At 31.9% G+C, this 22,468-nt stretch overlaps 1 protein-coding gene across 1 annotated transcript; it reads left to right on the top strand.

The window, feature by feature from the left end:
- Positions 1–21,548: 21,548 nt before the first annotated feature.
- Positions 21,549–22,043, top strand: LOC118070086 (uncharacterized). Its single transcript, XM_035088508.1, has one exon. It carries the CDS (start codon positions 21,549–21,551, stop codon positions 22,041–22,043), a length of 495 nt encoding a protein of 164 aa, XP_034944399.1.
- The last annotated feature ends 425 nt before the right edge of the window (positions 22,044–22,468 follow it).

The following is a 22,468-nucleotide window of genomic DNA, read 5'->3' as shown; positions in this document are numbered from 1 at the left end:
TTTTAAACTGTTATCGATGCTGGGATGATAGTCCATGATTCCGATTTAAAAAAAACGGGCATTATTAGCTAAAAAAAATTTACAATCAGGTGATCTCCGTTTTCAAGCATCTTCAACGTAGATACGATCATTCAAAAGAGCTTATCGTATTGTTCCTCGTAAAATTAACGGAATCATATCATCAAGAACGATTGAAGATCGTAAAATATCAGAACAATCATCAGAAGCGTTCGTTAACGATGTAAAATCGAAAATTCAATCCTATGGTTTAGACAACATACATAGTTCTGATCAAAGTGGCGTTCAATTCGAAGTACATTCAGTGACGACTTTAGCTCCAGAAGGAGAAAAAAAAATAGAGTGCACAGTTTAATCGGTTTCTTCGACAATTCACAGTTGTACTATACAACTAACTATATCAGCTAATGGAAAACTCCTCACTCCCCTTTTTCTTGTGTTAAAAGAACCAACTGTAAAACTTGGTCTACGGGTAGATGCATCGCTTTTAGACCAGATAATGTACACGTAGATATATCGAAATCTGGAAAACTTACTGCAGGTAAAAAATACAATTCCAATATTACATGATATAACATATTCTGGAAGTTTACATACTAATTTTTGTTCAGAACACGTGAAAATGTGGTTGGAGGATGTATTTTTTCGGAATATTGGAAAAAAAGTTCACTTCTGATTGATTGAAAAAAGAAAGTAAGCAGGAACGCGACAGAGAGCTCATAGAGGTTATGAGGGATGCTTATTACGAATACACAGCACATGTGATATCCTTGGTGATTGGCGCTCGTGGAGGGATAAGGAACCGATTTCTGACAGAGTTTCGAACAATACCAGTTTGCCGTAGGCTGAGATTCTCGCGACTCGTATGCAAAAACCGGTCATCCTTGGTTTTCTCCAAATCCTGAGATGTTTAAAATAATGACTGGACGGCTGCAGCCCCGGCTCACCTTCAAACCTGAGGAAGTCGGGTATCTGCAGGATAAACCCGTCTGGTCAGACCCCAGGTGGGTTGGAACCCCGGGTCAGACACTTCTGACGCATCACAACATAAAATAATAATAGATAATAATTTGTTGGGCAATTCTTATTACATTGATTCATTTTGAAAACGTTTGATAATTGTTACAAATGATAATATATATTTCTTATTAATTAAAAAGGTGCTCAACAGTAAATTACGCTAGAACGCCCAAAATAATCAGTTTTGGTTTGCGCGTTCATAGCACTCGACTTTTCCATTTGTAACCTATAAATATATGGTCCAGCGGACTTTCTTGTAGAGAATTTGATCCTCTACGAAAAAAGTTTTTACATTTTTTAAAAAAACTAACGGTTCTCGCTGCGTAAGCAGTGAAAGGTTAAAAAATGCACTTTGCCAAATTTCAATTGTTGATTAAAAATAGCAAAAATAATTTTCTAGTAATGACATTTAGTACAAATGCTCTTCTCGTTAATTGTTTTAAGAAACCGTAATCGAGAAATGTTTTTAACCATCTTAAAATTAATGCATACTAGCATAGAGGCTTTTCATACTGCTCTTGGACTAATCATCATTATTAACTCCTTTATAATTATTCTTATTGCTGTACTCATTAAACTTAAGATTATTATCATCTAAAAATTGATCAGGCATATTTTCACTGGAGCTTTCCAAATTACTTGAAAAACTTTGAAAATTACAGTAAAGAGCCTGATTCTCTGTAACGCGAGGATCATTTCGAATGCTGGAATAATTGAAATAAAATGTCTGAATACATCTAGTTTTTAGTTGAAATTTGAAATGCATAATGATTACAAAACATTATTCTATTAATTATGTGAAAATTTTGTTAACTGTGAAAAATTAACATAAATTGTGTTAAAAATGTATGAGCTGCATGGATTACGTAATGATGGTGAATATTAATAATTTTGTTGATCACTTTAGAAGTGACCAGTATGAAGATCATCAGATGATACTTCCTCATTTTCTATAATGATATTCCGAATTTGTACATTTTTACGACAACAAAACGTATTTTGTTATTGTCGTTATAAGTATTATTATTATTTATATTTACATATTATAGATATATAATTTTTATTGTTTGTGTAATGTCTTTCAACTTCGATTGGTGCTCATTTGAAAAATAATTTTTATATTATTGATATAGAAAAAACTGCTTAATTATTATCAGTATTTGATACTAAATTTTATTCATATCGCCATTTTTGGTTCCTGAATGAATCACGCGCATTATGAAAATTTTCAATAATTTTTGTAAAAGAAATTAAAGTGTTGGGGTTTAGACTTTGTCGGTAGCGACATCTATGGGTGTCGTGAGGTGTATAGGGGCCACAACACTAGCTCTCCCTTCCGGTTTGTAGGATTGTTCTCTGAACGCCTCCACTCACTCTCTTTTGTGAAGCTTCTTGGTGTCACGACGTGTTTTTTTTATATTGATAAAAGTCTTTGTATTTTGGTTTACTTATATAAGTATTATTTTAGTAATTCTTGGAGTAATAATCAGAGTGTTAAATAAACTGAGTTTTGGATAATCATTGTGTTATTAATGGGCTCAGTCAAGTCCTCCCTGACCTGCCAATCCAATATAAAGTTATACTTGTTTTGACGGATTCAATTTTTTAAATATATCGATATATAGATGACTATCTATGACAGAGGTTAAGTCACCGCATCTAGCTAGAGGACTTTGTTTCGGTCACATACAAGAAGGATGCAAGATCTCATCAGCGTCAGTTTGCAAAATGTCAGCGTCTATTCGAATATAGTGCATATAACTAGTTTACGACACTACAGGGGTCTGGTACTATAGTAAACTGAACGACCGCTCGGTTAAAATGGTGCCAAGCAGCAAGCTGGAAGCAATATACTATGCATGTGTGTCAGCATCTAAACGCGGGTGATACATAATCAATGGGTTGCATTCTATATACCCAGAAAGAAAGATCCACATCCTTATTGAAAAAAAATTGAGCGTTTATGTACATAAAGGATGATGATTAGTTTGAAGTAAATATATCATGTTTAAGAGATTTACTAATGCGTATTTAGGAATTAAAATAGATGGTAAATGATCTTTAACTTCCCAGTGAGAAGTTATTGTAATGGGTTCAATTTTGCAAATCCCGAATTTTGACATATATCCACGTTTCAAGGTCCCTAAAGTCGAATACGACCGTTTTCCAGCCGGTGACGTGGGACCAATTGCATCCGACACATAATGACGCAACCTAGAGCTGAAGAGTTTTTCAGTAAAATTTGTCCGGCTATTTATTTTCTAAAATCAAAAAACTAGAAATAGTTAAATCTTATCATTTTTTCAACTGGGAAGTTAGTAGTGTGGACCTTTTGGATCGCACCCCGACCACTGGGGAGCACTGATATTTTTATTTTGTAAGGAGTATACACGGATGAAACTGGCACTCAGTATTATATGGAAAATTACAATAATATCATAAATAATACAAAACGCAATTAAAAAAATACTAGAACTCATTAATAGCCACATAACTGTATGGTAATTTTCAGCAAAGAGAATGAAAAATTCTGTAATATCATAATCATCATAATAAAGTTATTAAAAAGTATTTATTATAATCATAAAAATGATAATTAACAATTTGTAAGCTTTCGTAATTTCTCTTTTTTTGAAACAGTAATATATACCGAAGTTACTGTAAAAAATGATCTTATTAATAGGGATCATGTTCAATTCAATATCGAAAAAATTGCGAACAACTTTAAAATTATCTAACGTGTGTATAACATAAATTTTTCTTAACAAATGCAACTTTTACAATAATATTGAGTAAAATCTGTTTTTTGTAATAACAATTTACCTTTCTAAATCTTCATTGAATTCCAATTGTATAGAATAAAGATTGAATTACAACATAGAAAATTACTGTTGAATAACTTTAAAATAGAATTTGTGTAAAAATAACTCTACGTGATATTAATCATTTCAAACAGCATTCAGTAGTCATTAGCAAGAAAGTCTGCGGATTTAGGAAAACAAGATAAATTCAGTAATTTTTCTATACATTTATACATGAAATTTATTAAAAATTGAGTTTCAGTTTCCTTTGCGTACCAAAATAAAATTTTAGTAAAGTTATTTGTTACTTCTTTTATATTATAAAAATATAAGAAATGGTTAAAAAAAGTAGGTACTTGTGCAGTACTTAATTATTTTTGAGACTGACCTTCTTTCAAGTAATAATAAAAATACTAAAGTTCTATAGAAGGCAAACTGACAAAAATAAGTATCATTATGAAGAAAAAAAGATAAATAAATTTTTTATATTTAAAATTGTTAAGATAGCTGGTAGTTATTTCTACAATATTTGACTTCGATATCAAAATAGATTGAATTGAGGAAACCTGTAAGCTAATGAGAACAATTAAATTAAAAATTACTATTAATATATTTTACGTCGAATCCATTACTATGTGTCTGATTTTTTGAATTATTTCTATTCTTATTTTAGGAAACAATGAGGACTTGAAAGATTTGACTGTTATTTAAAAATGCAAATAAGTTGACAAATGTAACTATGTAGACAATTGATAAATTTCTCACGTCTTTTGGGATAAATTAAAAAAAATTTAAAAGATGAATAGCTATGCATCGACCTGCAGCTGCATGATCTTAAGTCGTTAAAAAATTGATTTGATTGATTTGTATCCGTTGGAAATCTGGACAATTGATAGAATTAAAAAGACGGGTAGTGATACTCTAACCTGCAGCTGCATAAAAAGCTAGAAGTAAGGCCTGCCCTGTATTTATTGGGAGATTTGTTTTCAAAAAGCATCAGTCTTGCTTCAGACATAAGTCTTGTAAAATTGTATTATAAATATGGAAAAGTTGTTAATGAGTGATCAGTTTTACAAGTTATACATTAAAAACAGACTTACATTAAATCAAACTTTACGTGAAAAAATTAAACAAACTGTATCAGAAGTATATATAGAATTAAAAAAAAAAAATACCAGGAATCATTGCTGGTGGATTCGCTTCATATTTATTGGGGTGTACTAATACATATTCAGATATTGATTATTGCGAGAGGTCAATCGCAACCTGTCAGCTGAACTCGCTCTCGTCCCAGCTCGTGCTCAGTCAAGCTTACCCGATCCGCTCGCCCTATCCTAGCTCTGCTTTTAGCGCTCAACTAATTACAGCTTGTCTTCTCCAACCTAGCCAATGATAGTTGTCCTACTATTGTGCTAGGTCTACCGACGCCGGCTACAACGTATTCACAGCCATTAACGCTCAGGGGACGCGCAAGTACACGTGCTCTGTTACCGCTCTTTCGATTTTCACATTACATAATTGCTCGAAGCTCTATTCAAGTTCAATAATGTTCCTAAAAGTTCTGCTAAGCTCTACTATTGTTAAGAATTAATTGTTAACAGTAAAAATAGTATATTCTTTATAATAAAAGTGCTTTCTGCTTAAAAAAAGGTAATATTTGTGTATGTGCACCTCTCCTGACCACATCCTACGGAGTAGTTCATCAGTTATCGATCTTTTGGCTCAGAATAACTATCAAATCGAAATCTCAGGCAATTCATTTGCACTAAAAACATTATATAATATTGATTATTAGATTATTTATCATGAATGTTTTATAGATTATGATGATATAGAACAACAAAATGACTACTAAAAAATCATCAAGATAAAGGAGCAATTGACGATTCCTTGCGCGAAATCTTGCAATGAAAGAGCCAGTTTCTTGGGGAGGAATAATCGGATACAGAGGTGGATCAATTCAACAAGAGAAGCTTACATTCCTGGGAATTCTAAGTTATAATATTGAGAAGCTTGGATGGCCAAAATTCGAAATATTATATAATCAATTGCGAGACCGACGTCGAGACTTATTTGAAATAATTGAAACATTGAATTGTCTTCAGCATGATGAATTAAAAGTTTGTTGGGGTGAATCAACTCGTAGAATTGCTTATTATCCTAAGAAGGAGGTTTACGCTATGAATCAATTTTTTATAGGAAATATTTGATTGATATGATTTTAAAAAATGCATATGCTAATGTTCTATCAATATATATTGAAAAATATATCAAATATTGTATATCATTTTTTTTTTTGCTTTCAAATAAACTCTAAGATTAATGATAGGTGTGCTTTTGAATTATTCCTAAATAAAAAAAACCTCTTATCTTAAAATATATTATGAGATTTTTTATAAGAACGGCTTTCTTCTTTCTTATATTTTTTATTTGTATTGTAACGTTATTTTTCTGCCCCTAAAGGGTATACTCCATAACGCACCTTCTTTCAGGTGGGCTTCCTGATTAGAATTATTCCTGGGAGACTACAACTATTTTACCTAGGGCGCCAAGCTATTTTTATTCACCAGAATGACTGAACTGGTGTAACTTGAACTAATACCAACATGAAGCTAAACTCAATATCTCAAAACTTACTAACTAACTTTAATTCCACAGAATATTCTAAAAATCTTAATACTTAAAACTAACTTAACTAAGATGGTTTTACCAAATCAGGATTCTTCTAAACAGGGCATGTCCTGGCGCTCAGTTGTGTAGGTTGTGGAGAGGGGTCGTGTCTGGCCAACAAAATACAAATAAATAAAGAAATAAAATAAAACAAATGGAATAAACTAACTAACGGGATAAGTTAAGGTCCCCAAACTACAAGAAATGAATTGACAGGTTCAACACATTTTTAATTTCCAAAATTTATTTAAGTAACTTTACTTAATCAAACTGATTTAACAATAACTGTATTCAAACTGAGTGTTACGTATTTAGAATTTCTCTTCAAGTGTTTGAAGTATCCTACTAAAACTGGCATCATCGAATGAAAGTAAAACTTTGCGTCATGTATACGTCCCAAATGACTCTACAAATAACCAAATTCTCATTTTTGAATAATTACTTCAAAAAATTTTGAAACACCAAAAAAGTTTGAAATCAAATGGAGTGCTATACTATCTATAAAATTAAGTCTTTTTTATCTTTACTTTTGATAAATTGTGTAGGGAAATACTTTATCGAATTTCCTCAAAATAATTTAAAAAGTAATTTTGTAGATAAAATTTGAGTATCAATCGTCATGGTCAATGGTGTAATGTAAGTGATGCTATAAATTTAAGTGATGCTGTGTCATTGAAAATTTTCAATGATACTTCTGAAGAATTAAAAAAAGAAATTAAATTGGTTAATAATAGAGTGAAAGGTCTAATAGAAGAACAACGTATGTAACATTTAAAATGAAAAATGATGTAGCAGCATCAGTAAAGAATACACTGAAGACTCATACATCTTCTACAGACAATCCAATCAATAAAATAAATTCAACGTTAACAGTACTTCAAACCAAATTGGATGAATTATAGACAATATTTTCAAAAGGTAGATATCCTAAAGTATAGGCAAAATCCAATGATTCGTGTGCTACCTTATGTGGTGTTTACATCATTTTCGGAAAAAATGAGCATTCATCGTCTTAGAGAACGTTAGGAATCTACTCCTGGTGTAACGAGGGTACCTCCTGGAATTGGTTTCCAATTAACTTGTGACGATTAGTTCAATGTTGATGGTATACGATTATGCAATATAGCTGATCCCATGAATTTGAATGACGCAGCATCGTTGAAAAGTGTTGATCATATTGTGCATCAAGAATTTAAAAATTGATATAAAATAATGTTAGCAGATTGTAATGAAGCAATAGATTCATCGCATGATAAAACATCATTATGAAAAGGAACTATATCAACTGTAAGAAAACTGATAAACGACATAAGAGATTCAGTATATGGTGAAATATCATTATCATCATTAAATGGAACTATATCTACTTTGAAGAAAAATTTGGATAATTTTGAACAAAAATTAATCGCAGAGAGAATTTCTACTGATTCTAAATTTTCAAAATTTAAAGCCATTACTAATTTACTGAAATAACGATTCAATGTATGTCGAAAAGTTATAATAGACCTTTTCGAAAAATCAAGGGAACAAGAAGCACTCTTGAAATCATCACAATCATTGCATTTCTTGCTCAGTGGTCTAACCTGGAATAATGAATCAAATGAAAAAAATTAAAAAAGTAATTGCCGGTGAGCTGCATAGACCTGCAAGGAAAAATTTCAAACATCGAAAAGTTCATATACACGGTCTTGATGAAACATGGCAAGCGGACTTGGTTAATTTAACTGTTTACCCATCCACCAACGATATATACAAATACTAATCATTTTTAGGATAAATTAGGGATTATTACGAGAGACATTCAATTTTTGTTATATAGTTGTAGATCCCCCCTTCTACTTTTTTAAACGAGAAAAAAATTTCAAAAGAATTTACTTATTCAAAAACATAAATTCAATAGCTTACAAACTGTGAGACTTGTAGTTCATTAGAAAAAACATTGAACATATATAAATTTATTAGTGATTACATTTTTTTAATCTCAAATTTACATTATTCCAACAAACCAATGAGGTTTTACACTGTTAGTTTCATAGACGCGTCTCATATCCTTATCTAGAAGAACATTTTTTTTTGCCGCGTACGCTGTAGCTTCATGAGCACTGTATGAAAATTCATCCGATTTTCCTGTTGTAAGCATGCCATCTTTCCTGTATATACTTATTCCTAGAGCTCCAATATCGATTCTCATATCATCAAAATCTATATACGCATTTTCCAATATTATCATGCACACCTTGTCTGATGCTGTTATTGAATCCCATGTAGTTTTCATCTGTATTGATGTTTGGCACATAATGATTATAATTGCGTTATGAAGCATTCTTTTAGCTCACACCCATAGTATCAGTCAACAATCCATGATTTTATTTCATCCTTATTGAATCAGGGTGTTATTTTTTGATGTTCAAGTGTCTCAAAATTTTCTTGAAGACTTAAATTCTTGAAGTTTTCTTCAATATTTAAATTGTTTAATTGTATTACAATTTTTTTTGGAGCATATGCCAGAGATTCATGTACTTTTTCTTCTACATCAAACTCACTAGTTGATTTCCTTATATCAATCGCAGTGTAGTTTCCACAATTGGATCAAACAATTCTGTCCATTGGACATTGCTGTTCCTGCTCGTGCTTCTCTTCTCTTTTCTTTCACTCCTTTGCTTAATTTCCTGGAAAAATTTCTTTTCGCGCACGCCTTGACAAATTGTTCGAGTTCCTTGTATGTGTCTCTTGTTTGCATGTGTTTTTGCGCTATTTCAGGAGATATACCATGACCTGTAAATATTGACGTCATCAGGTTGTTTAAGTGAATCCAATTATTATCGAGTCTATCTGCTATGTTTGGGAAAAAGTAATATGTTTTGCAGCCTGTTTCGGACGCATCCCATTCTGCCTGCCATATCTCAAGCAGGGTTCGACATTAATATTTTTTTTTGTAGTATTATAAGGGAAATTACTGAATAATTATTAATGTCGAAAATAGAATTATCAATTACAGTGTGAATTAATAATTTTATCAAAATTATCAACTGATAATGTAATTTGTAACTTGATGGATCCAATTATAAAGAAGCGAAGTAATTTGTAATTTTATAAATCAAATTACAAATTTCGTTTATAATTAATAATGTTTTTTGGTAAAATTACAAGTCACAGGATTAATTCGAAATTTTTTTTACCTAATTACTAAATACAATAGTAATTGATAATTTAATAATTTAAATTTCTAAATTAACAATTAGTAATTTTACCGAGAATTAATTGAGTTCTTTATTTATTTTGTGATAGAAGCATTACATTCTCGTCATAAGAAAAAAAAAATGTTTCAATATGTATATCAACGATTCAACTAATGGTTCAATAATAAATTATGTGTTTTAAAGTTTACACATATATTTTGACCATAACACATATGTTTAAAAGAACTTATTTATGTTTTAATATTCGTCAAGATATTTCAACGTTAAATTATACAATTAAACGTTCTAACTTATGTTTTAATGATTAAATATATGTTCTAACGAACTTTTTTATGTTTGAATGGTCTAATATGTATTCTAATGTCCCGGTTTATGTTCTCATAATAGAGAATGCATTCTTAGCATTTTTTTATGTTCTAATCGTCCAATATTCGTTCGAATGTTCTAAATTATATTTTAATAAACAAGAATACATTTTAACGTTATGTTATGTATTCTAACGATTCAAATTATGTTCTAATAAACAAAAATATGTTCCTACGTTATGTTATGTGTTCTGACGTTTCCACTTATGTTCTAATGATTAATGTGTACTCTAACGAACTCATTCATGTTCAAAATGTCAAAGATAGGTCTTAATGTTCCAATTGATGTACTGTTAATATAGAATACGTTCTAACGATTATATTTATGTCCTCATAGTGAAATGTGCGTTCCAACATCCGTTGTTGTTTTATAATGCTGGAACGTTTTTTCCAGGCAACTAACATGTTTTTTAGCGCTTTAACTTATGTTCTAATAATGAAAAATGCATTCTTACTCTCTCGTGCACGTTGTGATAATCGGAGATATTCGCTTATGCTGTATAAAAAAGTAAGCTATGCTTGAACTAAAACGCAACTTTTTTCTTTCTATAGAATTTTTAGATGAATTATTTTAGTCCGTCGAGCAGCTCTGCTTGTAGTCGTAAATGGTCAATGAACTTGTAATTAAAGTAAAACAAATGTCATTAAATAGCTTATACTCATTTATGCTTATTGGAAGGCTGATTGTCGACAACACTGTTATGAATTATTAATTTTTACATATAACGATAGAACATTGTTATAAAAAATTAATTCGTAACATTTTTACAAATAATCCAATCATGCATATTACTATTCGCTTCTTGAAACGTATTCAATTGATCAAACTGATAACATTCAATTATTTTATTAAATTCAGTCTTCAAATTTTGTTGTGCTGTTTATGATGATTTCAATTGCTGTTTTATTTGCTCACTGATATTTTCAATTCTTGCTTGGTGATTTTTTATCTCTTGTGTTAAACATGCTATCGTATTACTGATACTAGATTTAACAACTTTTAATGATACAGCATCGTTTAGATTTTCTGGATCAGCAAGGGTGCACAATCTTTTATTATCCATATCATATTGTTTATCAATTGTTAATTTGACTTCATTACCAGGTCGACCACGAATAGCACTTTTTTGCGAATCTTCGTCTAACTGACGTCCGAAAAAGTCTACACTTATCCTCTCTCTCTAAGAGTCGATAGAAAAATAAATAATCATATTGAACATCTAATTAATATATGATTCCAGCTTCACGTAGTTCTTCAATAATTGACATTATTCCATTGTTTTGACTAAAATTACCAGCAGTACTTGATGAAACAAGTAAACGCAATCGATCAACGAGCTCATTAAAATCATCCCAATAAACGTAGTCCAATGGTCGATTATGATTTATCATATATAGCAGCAAAGCTTTACCACTTTTCGGTAAATATTTACTTATAATATTTCGATACTTTTTTTAATTCTTATTCTCTCTAAGACTTCTGTCAGGGTGATAATGTTTATGATATGCATAAGTGCTTTTTGGAATGTGTCCATAAGTTTTCTTATCACTCTCTGTTGTTATTTTTGGATCAAGTGATTCGATAAATAGCAATTCTCAAAGACCGGGGATACTTTCATATTTTTTTTTCACCAATGTAAACGAATTTATCATGGAATCTTGCTTCAGAATTACCAACCATTAGTCGATTATTTGTTAATTTTCTTACAACGAACTTTGTATCCAATTCCTTCACTTGATGTTTGGAATCGAATTTTTTCAAATATGATACTGCAGGTAACTCTTTTATCGGTGTACTTTGATGAGGAGCAGTTGTAAAAGATTCATCATCAGTTATTGCATCATCATCCACACCATAATTAACAATATTATTATCATCATATGTTGTTTGAAAACTTGTAGCTCCTTCTACAGGATTTTTTGTGCATCTGTTCTTCTTTTTTAACATCCAATGTTTCTGTCTTGATTGGTGTCTTATCCACTTATTGTTGTAAAGGAGCTACTACTGGTTTAAACATTTCGCTCATAGCTCATTGAGTTGTTTTCCGTCCATGTTCAATGATTTCATGTTTACGTCGTATTGCATCACTTGCTTTTGCAATCTGATGCATTATATCAGTTTTTTTCTGCACTTTTGATAACTTTATACTGTCACTTTAATGACTGATGTACAACTGCCTTTTCTCTATCCTTGTTGTTTAATATATATATCAATAGAACAATCAAATCGTTTTCTACTATAATGTCCACAATTTATTTCACTGTCTTTATCGATAACTACAAAGCTGTACTTATCATTCCAACATTTGGAACAAAGTTCTCGAAAATCAGAAAATGGGATATTTTTGTTTAAATGATCATCATAAATATTTTTTAAATTTATATCATCTTTTGGGAATAGCAGGAGGAAATTTGTATTATCTTGCACTAAATGTTTGGGGGTACGTGCATAAGTTTGACAGAGTTAAAAACTCCCTGCGTTTCTGTGTCGCCCCATATAAAAATATGCACGCATATTATCTTGCTTCTCACAAGCTACATCACCAAATATCATGATTGAATTAGGTTTTGCTTGATCAGGTTTCACAACGTCTTCATGTTTATTGAAAGGAAAATAACCAATAGCAGCTCGAAAAGCTGTGAAAACAATAAGTGGAAAAAAGAATGTTCGAGTTCCTCGTGTATTGTCTATACTTACAAAGGTTGGAGGTGTTTTACCCCTTATCCCAATATTTGCCGGTTTAAGTGCTTTTGGAGCTTCAGCTGGATAAAGCAAAACGTCATTACAAGAAAATGGAAGCCACAGCCTGGGGTAGATGTCTGCATTTTAAACGTCGAAAACGAGGATATAGTTTATATTTGAAACCGGTGAAAAAGAACGAATAGAGCTGTCACATCGAGCATTAACCAATATCAATATTCTTAAATATGTAAAAATCATACAGATTTTACACTTTTGCGAAATAATTTACCGAAATCTGAACCATGCTATAATAAATCTTGATAATAATGATGGACCTGGGACCCACTGGGTAGCATATGAAAAACAAGGAAATAAAGCGATTTACTTCGATAGCTTTGGTAATTTAAAACCTCCATAGGAACTTCAAGAATATTTCGATGTTGGTAGCATACTATATAATCAAAGAAAGTATCAAGATTATTTAACAACAAATTGTGGACATTTATGTTATGTTTAAAATTCCTCCAACAGCATAAAAGATCAGTTCAATTGTAAAATTGAACAGTCATGGATGATTCTTTCACAATAACACTGTCTGGATAGTCTTCTATATTGGAGGCATATTATTTTTCGCCGATCGAATGAACAAAGTCAAAAAATTATGCGCTGGGGCTTGTTGAATTATTGACATTTAACTCGATCCCTAATATTGATAATGGAAATAATAAATTTTATTATACTGCAAATAATTAAAATAAAAGTATTGAAATTCCAACAGGAAACTATGAAATTGAAAATATTAAAAATTATTTAGAGAAAGCTGATCCTGAATTATAAATTTTTATCAACCCAACGATAATGAATTGCACAGTGAAATTTACAGTGAAAATGCCTGAATAAATTTCAAACCAGATAATTCTATTGGTCGTTTGTTAGGTTCTAGTCCAAGACTTGCTTTTCTAAAATCTACACAGACGTCTGACTTACCAGTTTCTATCTTCAAAATAAATGCATTGAGAATTGAGTGAAATATTACTATAGGAGCATACATAAATAATAAATTAGTACATACAATTCATGAATTCTTTCCATCAGTTCCACCAGGATATTAAATCACTGATGTGCCATCTAACGTCATTTATCTGCTAATCGCAGTGCAAGCAATACATCATCTACAATTAAAAATTGTTGATCAAGACGATGAATTAGTTAATTTTCGAGGAGAAATAATAACTATTCGTTTACATGTGAAATCTGTAAAATAATAGGAATTGTTTCTAAACCGATAATTGGAAGGAGTTATAAAACCGAGTTACCATGCCAAAAGGAGGAGTTGTTTTTGATATCACATTATGAAGTACATGCTCATCAACCTTATGCATCATCTTCATTTAACAACAATGATGAAATCCGAATTGCGGCCCAACATCAAGATTTATGTTTATTGCCTTGCAAGAGTTCTCTCCACATTACCTGAAAATTTACTGAATCTTATAACACTGTTGTAGCAGCGACAACGGAATTCGTAAACATGGCATTATGTTACTTTTTCGAAGAAATACGATATGAATTAAATGTCATCAAGAGGTATTTATAACTCAATCCCAGTCAATAAATTATTCAGATAATACAAGCTGGATAGCTGGCAATGAAAAGCTAATCGATAAAAAAGGGTACTTTGATATTTTATTCCCACTTAATATGCTATTGGGGTTTGTTGAAGATGATCATCGCATTATTGTTAATGCTAAGCATGAACTCGTTTTAACAAGTTCAAAGACTGATCTAAATGCAATAGTACAAGCTACAGCTAATAAAGATGAAAAAACTACATTGATGAGAATTGAATGAATGATTCCTTCCATCACTGTGTCAGATACATGAAAAATACAATTATTGAATTATATTGCAAAGGATCCGCCAATAACCATAAGTTTTTGATCATGGGAACTTTACGAATATCAATCATTACCTAGAACAACAAAAAACGTTTGGATGGTAAAGACATTAACACAATTAGGGAAACCGAGATATGTTATATTGGCATTCCAAACCGTACGCAAAAATGATGCAAAAAAAGATCCAAGCCAATTCGATCATGGTTATTTGAGAGATGTAAAACTATTTCTTAAATGACAATGTTATCCATATGGCAATTTAAATCTTCATATAGATCATAATCAATATGCATTACTATATGATATTGTTGAGAAAATCTCAACGTTGAATAACCTAACTGTCTAAGGATAGGGATGATTGTGCTGGATCAGAGCAATTAGAAAGTCAGCTCTTATAAAAAATATATAATCTTCATTTTCAGCATTAACAGGTACAAAACATATACTGTACAACTTTCTTGTCACTAAATAAAAGGAATGAATGTCTTTAGAGATCACTGAATGTCAATTTTAATTACTGAATTTTAACTGAATGTCTAGAAAATGCTTAACTTGGTGTGTTTAGTATTATTGACATCCCACACGAGCTTAACACGCTTCTCAAGTTTAGAAAATATGATTGTGCTCGTGGCGTTAGCCTATCAATGCAATGCAAAATGAATTTAATTCAAGTAGTTGGATTTACAGTGAATTGTCTTGAATTATTAATTGATTTAGTTGCAAAATGAAAAAATGAATGTTTCTGTCGTTTCAGAATAACACTAGCACTGATGATTGACTTGAACAAGGAAGATTTTAGAGAGATGAACTAGAATGGCGTGTACACGTGAATAAGAACAGAAAAAGAATGGTGACAGGAACTTCATTGGTCAAGATAGAGACTGAAAATTAGACAAAATTAGAAGTTCCTATCAGCTGACCATTCAAACTTGAGAATTGTCTAATTCTCAACAGATATGTAAAAAATTTTTAAAAAATCATATTATAGCAAAGATTCAGAACCTCTTCTCACAAAAGAACAATTTACCGGTAAAGCACCTCGGATTGTCATCGATTGTTCAAAACAAAATAAATCATTAAAATCTGAATTCGAACCAACCAATTCGATACCAGCTAATATATCAACATACTGTTTGATCATTCACGATAGAATTGATGAATATAAACCTCTGAGTGGCCAATTACGAAAATTACTGTAAATAAAAGAAACCTTCAACCGATAATGCATAAAGTGTATACATAGATTCACCCTCACAGAACAGCCAGTCAAGAATGTTGAGAAAAGCAGCTCGAGATAGAGAAAGATTTAGATGATAGATCAATTATATGATATTAATATTAATCCTGGCCTATCAAGTCAATAAAGTCAATCATATAAAAAAATTTTTTTCATTTATTCTTTATTACACATTTTACAATCTTTAATAAATGGAACAAGTCCATCATTTTGATCTTCTTTTTGTGGATAATGCTCATGACATCGTCAATACATTTTGAAGTCTTTATCTGATTGCCATTCATCAGGTAGTTTATTCCATATAACTTCAATATCCGTAGTAGCTTCGGTAAGAATAAACTTTTTTGTTAGTGATTCGATATCCATAGGATCCAATAATGATAGTTTCTTAGTAAGGGAGTACATTTGTACAGGTCGAATATTATCATCAAAAAGAGCAATATTTTTCTGAACCCATAAGTTAACAGCATCTACATTATCTTGTGCACATCGATATTTATATGCAATCTCATATAGAGGCGAATCTTTGAGTTTTCTTATCCATCGACGATGGTTTTCCAAATATGGACAATGTGTTATAAAATCATCCAACATTTTGAAATCCATCTACTCCAAGTTGATTATTGGAATATCTATTTTTATTAATCTTCGAAGAAAAGACTACATCTCATAATCACGCACAAAAATGTAGCGCACATTGTAGAATGCTTCTTCTAGATATTCATTGAATATTTCGTATGATGTATCACCGACTTCCCATGAGAGTGCATGATGGTATCTTTGAGCTTGTAGGATATTCCATAGGTCGTTGGAGGATAATTCACCGTAATCACATAGTGGTTCAAATGAATGATGATATTCAAAAGTTACGTTACATTGTAATAGTTTACAAGAAGCCAACTCTTTAACAACAACTTCACCGCTGAAGTAACGATATCCTCTCATATTAATAATGAAATCCATGGTGGCTACTCGCAGTCACATTAAAACTAACTTTTATTGCAAAGACTTGCATTTTTATTAATAACATAAAACGTAATATAAAATAAAGTGAGGTAAAAGGGGGTAACAACAGGATATAATGTATTTTCTAAGAATTCACAAGGACAACAAGAAAATGGGTCGAATAAGAATGTTTTAAAAATATTCACAAATAAGGTTATTCAGCTCCAGGAATCAATTGAATTTATCAAAGAGTAGAAAAATCATATTATACATACACATTGATTTAATCATATTAGTGGCTTAGTAATAAATTCTGATAACAGCTTAATATTATTTGATTTTTTACTGTTAATTAATTTATTTATTAAATTTTTTACTAAATTTTTTAATTATTCAATTATGTATATTGATATGACTTTGAATAAAATTAGTTATTAAAATGAAACGTTAATTATAATATTAATGATTTCGCCTGCAAATCAGTATAGATTCAACTAGCAAGGACAATTAAAGTGAAGTGAAATTACAGGCTGTAAAGAAATACAGCATGACTTCGCAAAAAAAACAACAAAATTACCGACTGTAGGTAAGCACAGCGCTATTCAATAAAAGAATATTAATAGTCGATAGAATTACCGACTGCAGGTAGGAACAGCGCCACCTGACAGCCACAATAAAGCCAACGGCCGGTAAGTTATCAGCACACCATAGTCGGTACAAAAGCAATACCGGCGGTCGGAAATACAGGCAGTAAGTTACCGATAATATGGAACAAATCTGCCCGGTATTGCAGATGGAAATAGAATCTCCCCTGTTATAACGACTCATGTCAATTGAGATATTTATTTGTGCGTATATTATGATGTCGTTATCTGTTACACTCTGAAGAACTTTGAGAACAATTTACGAAATCAATGTCAGAAGATTTTACAGTAAGTTTTGAATCAATTTTTGGAGAAAAAAAGCACATCTGCATATAAATCCTATTCTTTGTTACAAAGGATCCGACTTATGAAAGTTCTCATCTATTGAGACATCGTAGATTCGGAAGATATGAATGACAGCGAAGCTGGAGGAGAAGACAATGAACGTGGAATTCAACAATATTACAGATTAAATCGAAAACAAAACTGGTCGTTGATTACATATTAAGTATTATCGATACCAACAACAATAATAGTATATTAAATTGTATTTATGTAGATGGACCTAGTGGATCTGAGAAAACATTCATCTATACAACCTTATGGTATTTGTTAAATTCTAAAAATAAATAAGTTTGTACTATGACATTTACAGGGATTACTGCAACGGTCCAGCGAAAAGTGTGCTTTCCAGCTCGGGTATTAACTAACCGACGGTTTGCCAATCGGCTGCTTCGATATCGACCGTCGGGTTGCCTCCGCATAAGTTTCGCTCTGCACTCCGCTTCGACCTAGCTTAAGTAATTTGAAATAGCATCAAATGAATATTTAAGCCCCTTACTGAGAGCATAAGTACAGTCTGTACTATCAAATTCATCAATATAGAGTATTTAAAACAGAGGATTAACTACAGCAGCTGATTTGGGTTCCACCCCTTTATGGGTTTTTGCGGCGACAAGGTATCGGCCAAATCTTCCTACTGCGTAATCTTGTGAACTGGCATTCGTGGAGTAGGGCTCTTGTTATAACAGTATGTCCACTTGCTTTTCTTTTATGAATGCATACACTTCGTTTGTAGAATTAATGTTAAAATGGAGGTTCAGTTAGAGACGACGAAGTTAATCTGTTATTCTAATATTGACATTCTTTGCGATATTTTTGGACAGCGTTTGACTCCCAGGAGTCAGGACGGTGCTTTCGTCGGCTTGGGTGTCTTGTGGTTCGTACGCTGTAACGCTTTGGCTGGTTTCTTTGTTATAATAATTATTAATACTATATTTATAGTTACTGTCGATGTCAGTCCGGGGAGGCTGTACATTTTTGGTCGAGTTAGGCCTACTGAACATTAACGAATGGAGCCGGTTTTTCTTACGGCAGTCCCTGTGATACGTGTTGTATCGAAACACGTACTGGTTCTAAGAAATATAAAATTACTGGGGCGGTTAGTGTATGTGTATTTCTAGAGGAAATTACATGTTTCATTGTAATGGTAAAATAGTAAGAAAATTCGAATAAAATAAATAAAAATAAAGTAAAATACTTAGAGTCATTAATTTTAATATGACTTGTGACTACCTCCTTTAACCTTTTACTCTACTGGAAAAAAAGTTACCAGCCGTATCACATGAATGAAAAGTTACTCTTTTCGTTCATGACAATTAAATTTGTTATAAACAATAAAAATCAAAATCTATGAAATATATTTGAATTCTTCCAACGCGTAATTTTTTCTCGCACTGAAATAAAGTGACGAACTCTGTAAAATGATTATAAACCGACTTTTTTTGTTTGTAACATATAATTTGTTGCAAAGGAACAGAAATTGAGTCTTACGATAAAATTCGAATCATTTCCTTTTATTATTAATACTTACGCGTATATTATTTTCTGATTAATCGTATCACACAGAAAAAGGTTTCTGGAAAACTTTTCGTTTTTTTCCTTTTTTTTATTTTTCATTTTTTTTATTATATTTTCTCTCCGTTTATCTATTCATCTAATATTCCACACGTCGGGAAAATTTTTCGGTTTTCCCTATTTAAATTTTCGCGGTTCCCAACGCGTTAAGGTGAGAGCGCTGTATTATCGGCAGCTTCACAACCGTTAAGTGTGTTTACATGGGAATTAATTTGATAAACTGACTCCCTGTTTACTTATCGTTTGTAAAAGCTCCCTAAACTTGGAAATGTCATTTAATTTCAGGATAATTAGTCAGGACGTAACAATGACATTTCGTTGAATGGTCACTCCATTGTAAATTTTAAAAATCTCCGTGATCGCTCACAGATCCAGCATTTAGCCCAATAAGTGTGCCTAAAAAATACCCGCTTTTTCCGAGAAATATATTATGATATAGCAGCTCAACCACATGGTTACTTATTGCTAGACTTGAAACAATTAACACCTGACAATTGTCGATTCCGCACGTGTATTTTTTCAGAGGACCTGAAGTATTACGTTTATGTACAACGCAAACCTATAAATAAGAGCACACATAATCGCAATTTACCAGTTATTAATCAGTGATGGCGTTAAATGCATCATGCAAGAAATAAACAGCAATACTCAGTGCTTTATTTCATCTAAGCAAAGAACAACGAGCGGCTATATTAGCTGATTATTTAAAGCTGATCCTCAAATGGTTCGATATATATGTGAAGGTGCTCTTAATATAGTAAGTGGCAACGTGTCATTGACCGCGCCTGAAAAACGTAAATTCAAACGGCACATTACTCTCTTACGGCTCTTAGCTTCGCGTGTAAGCGCTAAGGGGAAGAAGAAGATCATTTCACAAAGAGGGGCTGGTTTTTTACCAGTTCTTTTGGCCCCTGTTCTGGGCAGCTTAATATCAAAGTAAATTAATGGCTTAGAATGGAACATGCTAAAAAAATGGTTTCAATACCTGAAGAGACTGTAAAAAATTTTCAATCGCCCGATACGAAATTATTAACGAAAAGGTTAGATAAAAGTTATAATTCCGTATTAACACGCCTTGATCCAGGAATAGATGAAATATTATGCTCTACAGCGTATCAAACTGAACGTAAGAAGTGAAATGCCTATTCACAAGTGCTAGAAAGGTATTTGCGCTTCATCAACAATGAAAGTCGTCTAGCGATAAGTCAGCATTTGACTCAAAACGACAATAAAAAATCGTCAACATGTGGTCACGAAACAGGGAAATAAATATGTAAATCACCTGATCATAATGTTAATCAATCGGTTGTTGATAGTGTTTCGAAAAAATTCCAGTCAAAAACAAAACTTCTCTACAGACGCTTAAAAAACATGCCCGATAATATTATCACGTGGGATAACACAGGGCTTGTTAGTATTGAGGGGCGAGTAATACCAGGATCTAATATTATAGATCTTCTGAATGACGCCATGAGAGCTAGAAAAAATGAATATGCTATTGGAAGAGACCAGTTTGTACATGTTAATCATAACGGCTACGTGCTACGGGAGTACGTAGGAAATAAAGAGTTATTTGATCCTGAAAAAGTAAAAACATCCTCGCCGACAGGTGTATCACGAAGACGACGAATCATCATACCAGATATAATAGCTGAAGAATCTTCATCAATGCCATCATACAGCGAGTTATAGCCGTCTGATGCTGTTGATTTTTGAGTGCTCGTTGCAGTAAATCTTCAATAGGCTTAGAAGTTACGAAGCGAAAGTGTAAAGATAAATGGTTGAAATTTTCGTTTAAGTGATGGCCGCTCTTAAAAAGATATATTACAGTCCTGAACATCTGGCAGGTTTTGCTGATGCAAACTAATTGCTAAATTATACGAAAAACATACACAGGGATAATGTGAAAAAATGGCTAGAAAATCAAGATGCTTACACGGTACACCGTCCAACGAGGCGGTGTTATTCAAGGCGTACGTATAATGTTTCACATGTTGACGATGTATGGGAAGCAGATTTAGTTGATCTACGTAATATTGCTACTTATAATGATAACATTAAATATTTATTAATTGTTATAGATGTTTTAAGTAAATTTGTGTGGGTTGAGCCGTTACTTAAAAAAAACAAGTTTTAGTGTTGCTCAAGCAATGGAGCGTATTTTTAGACGTAGTAATAAAAGATTACCGCGCATATTACAGACAAATCGTGGTAGAGAATTTTTGGGCTCTGATTTTACACCTACAAAACGATACATCCACGTTTCACAAAAAATTGTCACCGCTTACAATAATACTAAACATAGTGCTACAAAACTTACGCCTGTTGAAATTTATTTCAACAATAAGTTAACAGCTTTTCTGAACATGAAGCATAGATATAAGAACAATAAGCGGTGTATAAAATCATCCAAAAAGCCTAAATATAGTGTTGGTGATCTTGGTCGTGTCAGTAAAGCAAAAGCAGCTTTCACGAAAGGATATACAAGCGGTTGGAGTAAAGAAATTTTCAAAATTATTTGCATATCAACGTTCCGTCAACAACCTGTTTACATACTTCAAGATCTTGATTATAAAAATATCGATAGTATTTTCTACGCTGAGGAAATATCAAAAGTTAGTCGAAAATTGCAACAGCAAAAATAAAAATGGCTTTACAAAAAGACGAGCTCCACATAATATTACCTAGTAATAGTGGCATGCTTTATTTTCCAGATAACACCACAACGCACTTCATTACGCAGTTATCTCAGCCTCTTAAATTAACTAGTGGGTGGGGCGTGTCTCTAAAAGAAATTAGTCTTCCAATGACTTTGTTTAATTTACTCGGATACATACTAATATTTTATTTATACTCATACATAACGCTGATCTTCTAGATTTTTTTAAAGTAAATGTACCTGATGTTCATTATTTTAAAAATGCTGAAAATCATGCTTCCCGCTTGCCTCCAGGTGTGTATCAACGACTCGATCATCTGATCACTGAATTAAACAAGCTCGTTATTATCAGTGAGCATATAAAATGGGTAATAAATCCAGGCGGCTATATAGAATCTACAATGGTTTGCG

This window comes from Chelonus insularis, unplaced genomic scaffold (genome assembly GCF_013357705.1).
Source record: "Chelonus insularis isolate UGA/USDA-ARS -01 unplaced genomic scaffold, ASM1335770v1 contig_50_pilon, whole genome shotgun sequence".
NCBI classification, from domain to species: Eukaryota; Metazoa; Arthropoda; class Insecta; order Hymenoptera; family Braconidae; genus Chelonus; species Chelonus insularis.
The sequence above is the reverse complement of the archived record's forward strand: the minus strand, read 5'-3'. Positions and strand labels throughout refer to the sequence as shown.